The following is a 13306-nucleotide window of genomic DNA, read 5'->3' on the forward strand; positions in this document are numbered from 1 at the left end:
AGATCGCGAAGGACCACTCTCTGTCGGCGGAGGACCACTCATCAATTCTCTTCATCAAGTCGTGATAAACAGTAAGAAGCCATATCTCTATCTTCAAAAAGCTTAGTGTAAAAGCTTAATACAAAGCTTAAGAAGCTTATAAGCTTCATAATCGTCAAATCGGTGGCAAGAGGAGGACCCCCGAAAAATCCGCGTGAAGAAAAAAACGGCCCCCCCCCCCTCACGATCAGAAAACGGCGGACTTACTTAAGCTTATTAAGCTTTAAGCTTAACTAATTAAGCTTAAATCCTTCTATACTCTGCAAGTTCTACTGGGCAGACAAGTCTGCAAACTCTCGGTCACGCACTCCAGAAGACAAGTTCCGTAAGTCACTTGGAATCAAGTCCCGCAAGTTCTGCAAGTCGGCTAAGTCCAGCAAGTCTACAACTCTGCAAGTCTGTTAAGTCTGCAACTCTGCAAGTCAGACTAAATCAGAACTGACTAGTGCTTAAAACTCATAGAAGACTTGTTCGTTTGCAAAAACTCAGAACTGGAAAGTTGTTCGCAGCAAGCTGTTCTACCTATCTACAAGTTCGTTGAAGTACTTTCAGCAAACGGAGACAGAAATATTTCAGAATTTCTGAAAATTGAAGAAGAAAATACCCAAAAATACATAGCCTTGTAACCCCAAATTTGAGCTACGCTCATCCCGCTAACTGATTTTGAGTGAGAAAGGTTTGTTGAGTTTTACAGGATGACTACCCCACATATGGATGATCCTATGGCTGAAGACGACCTACCCGAGCCTACCATGGAACAAAAGCTGGATCTTATCATGTTACAATTGGACGAAGAGCGAAGAGCTAGGCAAGCCTTGCAAGCGCAATTGACAAAGCTACAAGGAGCGTCCACTGATAAAGAAGAACCTCAAGCTGAAGATTTGATACGCCGTACCATCGACGCCACTCTTGAAGCACAAACCATTCGCAAGGAATCCAAGATAAGTAAACGAAGTTTCAAGTTTCGCACTTTCAATGGCATAAGAGAAGGAAAGACTGTTTTATCATTCATTAGCCAATTTGATGACTATTTCCATGAGGAAACTTATCCTGAGAAAGATAAAATCAAGTGTGTTACTAATCATCTGATAGATAGAGCATCACTTTGGTGGACTGTTGTCCGCAAGAGCATAGAATGTCCTGCTACATGGGAAGATTTCAAGAAGAAGTTCATGCAAAATTTCCTTCCACCGCAATTTCATGAGAAGGCTATCAAGCAATGGGATTTACTTCAACAACGCGACCGTGAGCCTATTCCACAGTATACAGAGCGTTTTTGGAATGCACTCTTACAGCTACGCATGCTTGAAGACGTACCAGAGACGAAACATAAGCGGAAGTACATGTCTGGACTTCTTGGACATTACTACGCTGAGGTGAATATGTTCAAGCCTGCTACCCTTGAAGATGCCATCTCCTTAGCTCACGACACTGAAGATAAGTTACGTGAAAGAGATCGACGACCACAGCCATTCCAAGCAAACGGTAATTATGGATCTAAACAATTCAATTCAAATTTCAGAAGGTTTAATCCAGGTCGTTTTTCATCACCATCTTTTCGCAAGAATTGGCCTAAACCAACCGCATTACCATCCACTGTCAATCCAAATCCTAAGCCTATCCAACAAGCAAATCCAAATATACCCAGACTCCCAGTCATTGCAAATAATGTGACCAAAGCCAAGTGTCACCAGCCAGGCCATCTCGCAGCAAATTGTCATTCAAAGAAGCCATCAGCACATATCAACTACCTTGGAGCTATGGACGAAGACGAGCATGAGGATATGCCGGATTTCACTGAAGAAGAAGATGATCCTACTACTACTTCCGACACTTTACCAGGTATGCCTACTTTACATTCATTGTTGACTATGAAATGTATGGTGCATGGAAAAGAAAGAATTATATTGCATGATGACGGTAGTACGCATGACTTTATTTCAGCAAAATTGGTAAAGGAATTGAAATTGCATACAGTACCTACGCACTATCGCATAAAAGCTGCATTTTTAGGCACTAGGTACAATGGCACACAAGAAGTTCAAAATTTAGAAATTCAAATTGGTCCATATATTGAAAGAAGAAATTTCTTAGTTGTCCCATTACAGTCTAGCGACATTATTCTAGGAATGCCATGGAGACACCAACATAATCCTAATATAGATTATTCCACGCACACAATGAATATTAATTTTCAAGGAAAATCTATTACCTTATTTGGTATGCATGCATCTCATATGTTTCCACTGCTTTCGCATACTCAAGCAAAACGTGCACTACGCAAGAATACTAAATCATATCTCATTTGGGTGAATGAATTGCACGCAAAAGAAACTCATATGCACCCTAGGCATAAGGAATTTCTTGCATATTTTAAGGATTGTTTTGCAGAAGACCTACCACCAGGTTTACCTCCATCACGTCCAGAAGACCATAAGATTGACCTAATACCTGGCACACAACCACCTTGCAAAGCCCCATATAGGCACAATCAAATAGAGCAAAAAGAAATCCAGACTCAAGTAGAAGAATTACTCAATAGAGGCTTAATTCGATCTAGCAGCTCTCCATTCGGTGCACCTGTGCTCTTAGTCAAGAAAAAGAATAATACTTATCGGATGTGTATTGACTACCGAGCATTAAACAAGATCATTGTAAAGAATAGGTATCCTATACCTAGAGTTGACGACTTTATGGACAAACTGCAAGGATCTTCTATATTTAGTAAAATTGACCTTAAATCTGGATATCATCAGGTGAGGTTAGATAGATCCGACATATTTAAGACTGCATTCAGGACACAGTTTGGCCATTACGAATTCTTAGTTATGCCATTCGGATTAACTAATGCACCTGCCACTTTCAGTAGAATGATGAATCGTATTTTTCTAAAATATCAATATTGTGTGATTGTTTTCTTTGATGATATTTTAGTATTCAGTCAAAGTGAAAAAGAGCATTATGAGCATTTATCATTAGTTTTTCAATTACTGAAAGAAAATCAATTGTTTGCAAATCCTGACAAGAGTGAATTCTTTAAGATAGAAATAGAATATCTAGGTCATATTGTATCAAAAGAAGGAATAAAAGTTGATCCTAAGAAAATTGACGCAATATTGCATTGGCCTATTCCTAAAAATGTACATGAATTACGCTCATTCCTTGGTCTTGCTAGTTTCTATAGGAAGTTTGTACGTAATTTCTCATTACTTGCTTTACCACTGACCAAACTTCTTAAGAAAGGCATTGTTTATCAATGGACTGAAAACCAGCAGAAATCCTTTGATTTACTTAAACGTGCATTGACCAATGCCCCTGTCCTACAATTGCCTGACTTTAACAGACCATTCTTTTTAGTTGTGACTGATGCTAGCGGATCAGGAATAGGAGCCGTGTTAATGCAAGATAACCATCCAATAGCATATTCTAGTTCTAAGCTGAAACCCTCTGAGCTCAAATATTCCACCTATGACAAGGAACTCTTAGCAGTTGTTCAAGCATTAAAACAATGGAAGCATTATTTAATGGGTTCAGAATTCATGATAAAGACCGACCAGCAAAGCATTAGACATCTACTCAGCCAACCCCAAATTTCTGACCGCCATATCAAATGGGCTTCATTCATTCAAAGTTTCCATCCTATCATTCAATACCAACCTGGAAAAGAAAATGTAGTTGCTGATGCATTGAGTAGAAGACCTGCAATTCATAACATTTCTATCATATCTTTTGATTCTTTGATTGCTATGAAAGACACATATCACCAGGATATTACTTTTCATTCTGATTGGCAAAAATTAGTTCAAAATAATTTCATTCCTGTTGATTCATTGTCATATAATGATGGATTCATGTTCTTTGAAAAGAGACTGTGTGTTACTATTCCATTCCGATCTTTTATTTTAAATGAAATTCATTGTCCCCCATATCAAGGTCATAGAGGTATCATTTCTACATTACGCATGTTAACTGAAGATTTTTATTGGCCGCATATGGATGCAGATGTGTCTAATTTTGTTTCCGAATGTCTGATTTGTCAAAGAATAAAAAGACATCATGGTAAACAGTATGGGTTATTAATGCCTTTATCTATTCCATCTAAACCTTGGGAACATATATCTATGGATTTCATTACTGGATTACCAAATACTAAATCTAACCATGACATGATTTGGACAATTGTAGATAGATTTAGTAAGCAAGCATATTTCATTGCATGTAAGAAAACTTTAACAGCATCACAAGCAGCACAGTTATTTTTAAAAACTGTTTTTACTAACCATGGATTGCCGAAAGTGATTATTTCAGATAGAGATTCTAGATTTTGTAATAATTTCTGGATTACACTGTTTGCAAATCTAGGCACAAAGATTGATTTTTCATCTGCATTTCATCCAGAAACAAATGGACAAACAGAAGCCACAAATAGCACTATTTTAGATCTTTTACGTGCATACACTATCTCTAAACCTCAGACATGGGATACTCATTTACATTTATTACAGTTTGCTTACAATAATACACCGCACACATCTACAAAGAAAGCACCTTTTGAAGTTATTTATGGACATAGATTATCTACACCTGTTGCATCTTTGTCTAATAGAATACAAAGTGCCGATGATATTACTGTTATGCATAACACTATTTTTGATGAGGTAAAGGATATGATTGCTAAAGCCCAACAATCATATACCAAACAAGCCAACAAGAAAAGACAAGCCATGAATTTCAAAATTGATGATTATGTTTGGCTTAGAATAGAAAAGCGTAGACTGCAAAGTGTAGATAGACATCCAGTTGTCAAATTAACCCCTAGATTCTACGGACCATTTAGAATCATTCATAAGATTAATGACAATGCATTCAAGTTAGAACTACCATCTCATTGGAAAATTCATAATACATTTCATATTAGTTTATTGAGACCATTTAGAGGACAATTACCTATCCACCCTGTCTATGAAAACCCACCTTTACTAGAAGAAGAGACTGAAATCCTTGAACCAGAAGCCATCATAGACACTGACTACATGACCACTAGAACTGGCCGAAGGTATTCTAGATATCTAGTGAAATTTAAGAACCATCCTGTAGAGGAAGCACAATGGATGCACGCTAGAGACTTAAATGCTTTCCCCACTCTGTTAGCTCCACATTGAGCTAATAGCAATTGAGGTCAATTGCTATCCCACCCCGGGGGTATGATGCCAGGAGGCATATTCCACGGTGGATTCCGTGAGGTTTTACGGTGGATTCCGTAAACTTAGATGACCGGGGCTCATACGCAAAGAGGATTCTTTGTGCGAGAAGTTGATGGGGACGCCTGTCCTTTTCGGGCGTTTCATTAATTTAGTGTGTACATGGGTGATTCCATAGCGGGTGATTCCGCAAAATGCATATTAAATTAATAAACGTTTATGAGTTTAGAGTGCGCACTCGTAATAAATTAAGGTTAGGATTTATTTCTAACCAGTTGATTTATTTATGTAGCTGAAGACTGCTAGGTATTCACTTTTGTCGGTTTAATTGTGTTATTTTACTAACGATTGTGAATGCTTCAGTTGATGTGTAGAGATAGCAGCAGTGGCGGAGGAAAGCATTGGAGTCTAGCGGGTTTTCGACCTTTGGACTATATTTTGATAGGCGCCACGCCTATATTTTGTTATGTCTATAGAGACATCGATGATTTATTATTATTCTGTATGCGCTTATGCGCCTGGATATGTTATTTTTATTTGGACATTGAGATCGGGCGTGCCAGACACTATGGGCACCGTCCATTAGCTTTATTTTCCTATTTTTGGTAGAAAGCAAACTCAAAAGCTAAAAGCTTGTCATATTTTTGTAATTGGGCTATTTTTTAGCAAAAAGATTGGAAATATATATTAAATACATGCTTTGTGAAGCGCTCACATAAGGCATGGGGGAGATTCAACCCAATTTGTCTCTTGTCTCATGTCGTGCTTGTTTTTACATTGGTTTTTGTGCTAAAAAGTAGAGTGCTTTGTTCTTGGGGACCTTTGGGAATTCACTACGTGAGCTACCTGCGTCCGATCTGCGCACCAGATTTACCCTAACAACAAGCCTGTAGTGGATAACATGTTGTCCATAGTGTGGATCAGAGTAGTACTCTACACCCCACCCCTTAGCCACTTTGCAAAACCTTTCAAGGTGGGGATGGACTGTAACAAACGTGATACACAAGAACTAGGGGTAGACACCCAATCACACTGATTGGGGTATATAACTTGTAAGAAACCCAGTTTAGGGCATCTGGATATCATCAAAAACATACTCTTCACCTTCATCTCTAGCTTCCATGGCTTCCTCCTTCTTTCTCCCCTCTTTGCTGTCTTTCTCTCTTCTCTTCTAGTCTTTCTTCTCCTGGACCTTCCTTCTCTCTTTGTCTCTCCTTAGCTCATCCTTCTCTTTTCTCTTAGTTTCATTCATTGTTGAAAGCCCACATGTAAAGTAAAAAGACGTAAGAAAATCATTCAATACATTGGTTGATCTCAGGAAAATAGAGCAAAAAATGAGAGAGAGAGAGAGAGAGAGAGAGAGAGAGAGAGAGAGAGAGAGAGAGAGAGAGAGAGAGAGAGAGAATAAATACCCCATTCCCTAGGGCTTGGACCATGAGATTGTACCTAGGGGTGAAGTTGCCATTGCCAATGGGGAAGTAGACCTAAGAAAGATCAAGGACCCTAGTAGCTTCCTCAAGTTTTTTGGTCATTGAGTTGTTGCCATGGAAGATGATAATGCCAATGTAGAGGGGTGAAAGGAGAGGTGCATGATAATGAAGGGGTGCATCATGTCCACCTTAGTTCTCTTGTTAGTATGCAAAACCTCATGTCTTGGTGATTTTCACACTGGCCTTCCACACTTCGATGTCACTCTAGTGGCATTGTACAGATAACAGATGAATGCCATGTTGTTAGTTTACATGGGCTCCACATTCCTCTAACTTGGGGTCAAAAAGTGCACACTATATTTAATTAAAATCTTATTTTAAAATATCTTTTGGTTTAGGATATGTGCCATAATTTCTTTTCACCTAGTCTATGTTCATCAAGTAGTTTGGGCACTCAAAGGGGGCCACAAGGTTAATTAAGGGTCATTCACATGGTACTTAGCTAGGTGACAATCTATTGGCCTGCTTACTCTATCTCTGGGTACTCTTGCTAAATGTTGGGTTGATCCATTTTCCTCGTTGTATTAAAAAAATATTACTTTAATTAATTTAGTGATTAGTTAGAGGGGGTTCACATGGGGAGGAGGAGAAGCGAGGAAGCGGGTGTTTGTATTGAATTTGGGAACCATGCACCGAAAGGGCAAACGTTAAACGAATCGATCCGCATAATGCAAACAGAAGTTTCTGGTGAAGCTTCTAGATAGCTTGTATGGCAAGGCCCGCTCGATCGATCACCATCGGAGACCACGCAAGCCACCGCGCCGTGTCAAGGGGGCTTTCGTCTACGTTCATTTACCGTAGCAGCATTCATCCATTGATGCTTCCTTCTGTGCGCTCCGGCGCAGTGCTCTTCTTCGTCCGCTTCGACATCAGGTAACCTATTGCCATTCACAGTCCTGCGCCTTGAAGAAAGAGATTGCGGGAATTATCATCGTCGTGTTTTCAAGGTGAAGATGCCTCCCCGCGGTTTTCCTGCAGCAGAAGCACCATAACGTCCTGCTCTGCCTTGTACACAGTGAGCGAAATCCGTAGGTGCTGTTCACATTCGTCCCGTGGCACAGCACTTCCGCCATTTTGTGCTTCCTTAAGAGGAGAAGGAAAATGCGCCGAGGCCGACCCCGCCCCCCTGCAGCAGGACCAGGCGGAGGGATGCTCTTCATTCTGGCCTTTCATGCCCTTGCGCACTATGCTGGTCGAGAACAGAAGCCTCCTGTCACAGCAATGCTCATTGTTGTGAACGTGCTGTTGTTTTTCAGGCCTGGTAGGCTAGACGACGTGCTTCCATCGACAAGTGAAGTCTGCTTGAATCCTCATCTGGTTCTCAAGGTATGTTAGTCTTAGCGTGCTAGTACATGAGTGAGATGTTCATCAAGCGGTTACAATTGTTTTGACTATCTCGGGCCATTTTAGTTGTGCAATGATCCTGCAGTGGCTGGCCTAAAATATTCATGCCTAATTTGGTATCTGCTTGTTGGAGGCTCTTTACCAGCTCGCTTGAAGTTTTTTTGTTTGTGACTTTGGAAGGACATTGTTCAGATATGTTTATGCACCAAGTTGCTTCGAGATCAGATTGTATAACTGGCTGATGCTCCAGCGTTGTGTTAGTTAGTCTTGCCATTAATATTTTATTGGCTGGTATGTGTATTTCATGCATATGGTGGTTAAGGTTTTGAGAAGTTTTTCCTTCCAAGTCAGTCTAAATCTCCAGCACAGCTGGAACTGACCAGCTGAAGACATTCCACAGGATGCAGAGAACATGACAACAGTGCTGTGATATATGATGTCTGCATACACCTGACATACACATTACTGTCAAAAGGCATCATATAATGTTGTAGAATGTTCGCTTAGAACTCATGCCTTTTTATATTTTCTTGTCAAATGCAATGGTGAAGGCTGGATCTTTCAGAACAAAACCTTCATGACTGCACTGCTGGCTGACCTTCAACAGTTCAATCATTAATGATGGCCCAATAAATTGCTGGTAGAATTGCTTTAGCTGAACCCATTGGCACATTTACTGAATGAAAAATGGAACTGGAAATGTGAAATGACCAAATTTGGCAGTTCCAGGGAGTTTCCAGTAGCCATACAGTTACAGGAAACAAAGAGATTGAAATGAGGACAAAATGATGTAACAGAATGAGAACAAAACGGAATGGAACAGAACAAAAACAAGTGAAAATGAGACTGAAGATGAGAACAGAAATGGCAAATGGTGGTGCCTTGGGAAGTTGTTGAGTACTGGTGGAGAGTGTCTACTTGTCAATGTTGATCAGAGTCAAAACAAAATAATAGTGATATGTAATTGTAATATTTGCATCTGTGTTTTTTAAGGCAATCCAGATTGAAGCCCTTTGTCTTAGGCCAGGTTTATGAATTTAAGAAAGTCTTTGAAATATTTTGTTCATGCTGTCCCAATTTTTTCCTTGCTCATTGCATTTACCTTTTTGAGATTGTTTATCCCTCAAGCTGTGTTAATTTGAGCAAGTGCACAGCTTGCGATAGCAATAGTAGGTTCATGAATGTGACATGCTTAATTCTTGTTATTGCAGGGATGGGATGTGAAGCGTTGGCTTCTATCTGCATTTTACCACTTGGATGAGACACACTTGGTGTACAATATGTTATCATTGTTATGGAAAGGTGTGCAGCTAGAGGGGAGCATGGGTAGCTTGAAGTTTGCAGAGATGGTAGCTGTTCTTCTGGGTCTATCACATGGGCTTGTTGTGGTCCTTGCTAAGGGCTTGGATGTTTTGGTGGATCACCCTGATACATATTACTCACATTGTGCTATTGGGTTTTCTGCGGTCTTATTTGCACTCAAGGTGGTCTTGAATTGGAACTCGCCTACTCACACAATTGTTTATGGAGTTCCTGTTCCATCACGACATGCTGCATGGGCTGAGTTAATACTTGTCCAGATGTTTGTGCCAGGGACTTCCTTCATTGGTCATCTTTGTGGAATTTTGGCAGGGTTGATCTATGTGAAGTTCTCTCAGTGGCTAACTGCCAGTAGCCTTTTCCCTGGTTTCTTCAGGAGGCTATCTATTCTCCAGTATCAGTTGCTATTGCCTTTTCGATCTCTTTTCAGACCTGTCAGTGGCAGGGGCCGGACCTTTCGTGGGCAAGGTCGAGTTGGCACTAATAATGATGGACATGGCACAGCTAACCAAGGGTTGGCATCTGCTGTATGGCGATGCCAGATGTGCGATTATGACAATCCAATATATTTAAACAGCTGTGAGATGTGCGATGCATCAATGCCGGGAGTTGGTGCAAGCAGCAGTGTCCCATCAGCACCTCCTTTGCCGTCAAATCCAAGTCCATCCAATCCTTCTACAGAGGAAATGAGAAGGGCCCGACTCGCACGTTTTAGCTGATAACTCAGCTGTGCTGTTTATTCTCACACAGAGGAGTCTTTTTTGCACTTGTACATGTTGAACTGGCTGCTTGTAATGTTCTGTTATCACAAAATCTTGTGCACTGTGAGACCTGTGTTTGAGAGCAAAAATTTTGTACAGACCACTTGGTACAGATTTGCCCAAATTCCACAAAGATGGCCTACTGGTAGATTATGTTTCCCTAAATCTCTGATATAACACCATTGAAGGGTTTGTAAACATGATTGGTTTATACTAGTTAATGTGGTGGGGCAAATGTTTGTTTTTAAGGCGTGCACGTGACGATCAACAATTTATCTTTAGCGATGCGTTAGAATGCTCATACATTTTTGAATTGTAATAATTCATCTTGAGAAACCCCTGACTCTGAAAATCCATCTTAAGACTCCAAGGAAAATACAAAGTCTAAGCTCGTGAAAAGTTTTTGTATAGAGGATGTAAAGGGCTCAAATTTGTGCAGCAATAATATCAAGCAATCATTTAATCTAAGAAAATGTTTTCAAGATAAAGTAAGAATTAGCATGGTAGCCTCACTGGCTTTGATATGTTACCCTCACAATACTTCATTCATAAAATGCTGCACGTTTTATCATCACAATTATATTGAGCTATGATAGATATTGTGCAAGTACTCACACACGACAGATTCTCTATGTCTCTCTTGTAAGAATCTAATGATTTTGTCTGCATTGGACATGATCATATCAAGCCCTGTGTTTGGTAAATGTTGTACTAGGTTTTTAGAGATGTGGCTTTTCAGTGCAAAAAGAAATAAATTCACACTGGCATGTGTTAGAGCATATTGCCCATTTGTTTCCAAGGAGGGCTACCAACACTACAATTTCTGAAAATAAGGGCTACATTTCCTCTCTCAAGATTAGGGTGTGGAAATAGAAAATTTAGGCAAAAATGCTATCGCAAGCTAATCCTAACTCAGCAAAACTAGGACTAACTTCTGAGTGATGATTCACCATTCCACTGTTATTTTGTAAAGACATGCCCTAACGGGAAATGTCAATGAATGTTGTGAAAATTATTTCAGGATTTAAATGAGCGGATAGACATACCAAACACTAGGGAATGATAGATAAAGTAGTTGCATAATAACTTGACCAAGTGAGGATGTCAACATTCATTTGTTTATAGGGTAGTATTCCAAGTTTTTTCCTAGCATGGTCTTACCAAGAGATATGGGTATCCAAGCATTTCTTTCCATGGCTTGAAGTTGCCGAAGAATCATGTATCTTGATGCTTTAAGCTGGCATATCTCTTGTATTGAATTTCAAATTGATACAAAATGGTGGATGATGATAACAATCAATAGGCTAGGGGCTAATTAAGACACATATAGTGGGCTTTGCTACACACATGGCACACTTGAGTTTATTAAGTGCCACTCCAAGACGTGAATAGAGGTGCAAGACAAATGTATTAACTAATATTATCAGAGTTCCTAATTGATCAATTGGATTAAGAATACCCTTGTATTGATGCTAAGATTCAGATGGCTATGGCTGATGATAGTTATAGAATCTATAGTGCTGCATACCCAGGCTGCTTTATTGCTAAAGCTGAAGGCATGGGGCAGCATGACACCTTGCAAAATGGTAAATGGTTTAGGGAGCAGGAAACTGTGGAAAAGGGAGACAAAAGGGTTCGAAAGAGCTTATTCTGGAGCCAATACACGTGACGATAGTGATTCCAACAGGACTCTGGATGATTTTGATGCGTCCACCAAGGTGGCTAAACCTAATTGTGAAGAGCTCCAAGCATGGGAGAAGATGGCAGAGGAACTAGAACTAATTGATGTGAAAGATTATCTGCAAGCCTAGCTTATTTTCAAATTCCTTAAGTACCTAAGGAATTGGGTTTATTATTTCTGATAATGTCCATGTTGTACTCACATTGATATCTCTTGAGCTGGCACAGGTTTATTGCTAACCATAAATGGCTTGCTGCTAATGCAAGGCATTTTAAACAATCGGGAGGAAATTGCCTCCATGTATAGGAGATTCTATTGCTCGCTGTACCAGCAGTTAGGCTCATGGAGCACCTTCACAGTTGGCGAAATTCTTGAATCGTTTACAAAAGGTAAAGAGCTTGAGAAGGCGCTGAAAAACTTGGGTAGAAGAAAGTCACCGGGATACAATATGGCATCACAGTGGAATCGATGATTCACCTATGGCCCAAAACTCAAGATTGTGTGTTGCGGTCAATCACTATGTATTGGAACAGAGGCAAGCTCCCTGAATCTTGCACTAAGAGTATCATTACCTTGACTCCTAAACTAATTGCAATGTACTCAGCTTGCCCATTGGATACCGACTTCACTAATGGGGTCCTTGTACAAAATATCCCCAAAGGAATGGCTGATAGGCTAGCTCCTATCTTGTAGAAGCATTTGAACCTTGATCAACATATTAAAGGGAGGTCAATTAGAACCTTGATCAATATGGCTCTGTTAAGGGGAGATCACTAATTGATGATGTGTAAAGCTTTTGATTTGGTTAATTGGAAATACCTCCACATGGTTACCAAGACAAAGTAGGCTTTAATGAAAGAATTTCTAGTGTCCTCTTCATGCTAGCAGGAACTCATCAGGCATATGTGGTGATCAATGGATCTTTAATGGAGTCTTTCAAGGTCTTAAGAGGGGTGAGGCAAGGTTGCCCCCTCAGTCCTTTATTATTTGCCATTGCTACTCACCTTCTTTTTTGTTTGTGGGATTGCATGGGTCATACAAGGAGATTGGAAGGAAATAGATACAATGAGAAGCACACGACTGGTCAAGCTAGCAAGGAAAATCTCAAAAGAGCAATGAATGTCCTTGGAATTTGTGAAAAGCTAGCTAACTTAGAAATCAACCTTCAAAAAATTCTGATGGCAATGGAAGATGCACTACAAGAGTTGGAATGAAAAGGCAAAGTGGTGAAAAGAAGGGTGATATTCACACATCTAGGATTCCCAATGGGAATAAGCATATTGGGTTTGGATAAACCTTGTTGAATCCTTGATAAACTAAGTAAAAAAGTTAATAACTAGAGGACACCACTTGGCCATTACATGTTTGGCTCAAGATCCTTAGAAATTTTCTTTATTTTGCATTAAGATTTTACCTTGCACTTATGACTTGCAACAATAAGAAATTGTAGAAAGATAGGGACGTGCATTG

General features: G+C 39.8%; 1 protein-coding gene across 2 annotated transcripts; it reads left to right on the plus strand.

Moving 5' to 3' along the window:
* The first annotated feature begins 7369 nt into the window (after positions 1–7369).
* Positions 7370–10303, plus strand: RBL14 (RHOMBOID-like protein 14). Of its 2 annotated transcripts, XM_087686239.1 has the most exons (3): positions 7370–7603; positions 7747–8056; positions 9286–10303. In XM_087686239.1, the coding sequence occupies exons 2-3, from the start codon at positions 7832–7834 to the stop codon at positions 10111–10113; spliced, it is 1053 nt and encodes a 350-aa protein (XP_087542365.1). In that variant the 5' UTR covers positions 7370–7603; positions 7747–7831; the 3' UTR covers positions 10114–10303. The 2 variants fall into 2 exon arrangements, with proteins under 2 accessions (XP_087542365.1, XP_087542364.1); XM_087686238.1 differs by having other exon boundaries at positions 7370–8056.
* The last annotated feature ends 3003 nt before the right edge of the window (positions 10304–13306 follow it).

Source organism: Lygodium microphyllum, chromosome 10 (genome assembly GCF_053477565.2).
Source record: "Lygodium microphyllum isolate KBCC chromosome 10, Lygodium_microphyllum_v1.1.10, whole genome shotgun sequence".
Taxonomy (NCBI): domain Eukaryota; kingdom Viridiplantae; phylum Streptophyta; class Polypodiopsida; order Schizaeales; family Lygodiaceae; genus Lygodium; species Lygodium microphyllum.

What these genes read in the sequence shown, in the direction of transcription:
- RBL14 (XM_087686238.1), top strand. Translation starts at nt 7,832, where the DNA reads ATGCGCCGAGGCCGACCCCGCCCCCCTGCAGCAGGACCAGGCGGAGGG. An exon ending in ATCCTCATCTGGTTCTCAAG is followed by an intron (nt 8,057 to 9,285) that starts GTATGTTAGTCT and finishes TTGTTATTGCAG; the next exon opens with GGATGGGATGTGAAGCGTTG.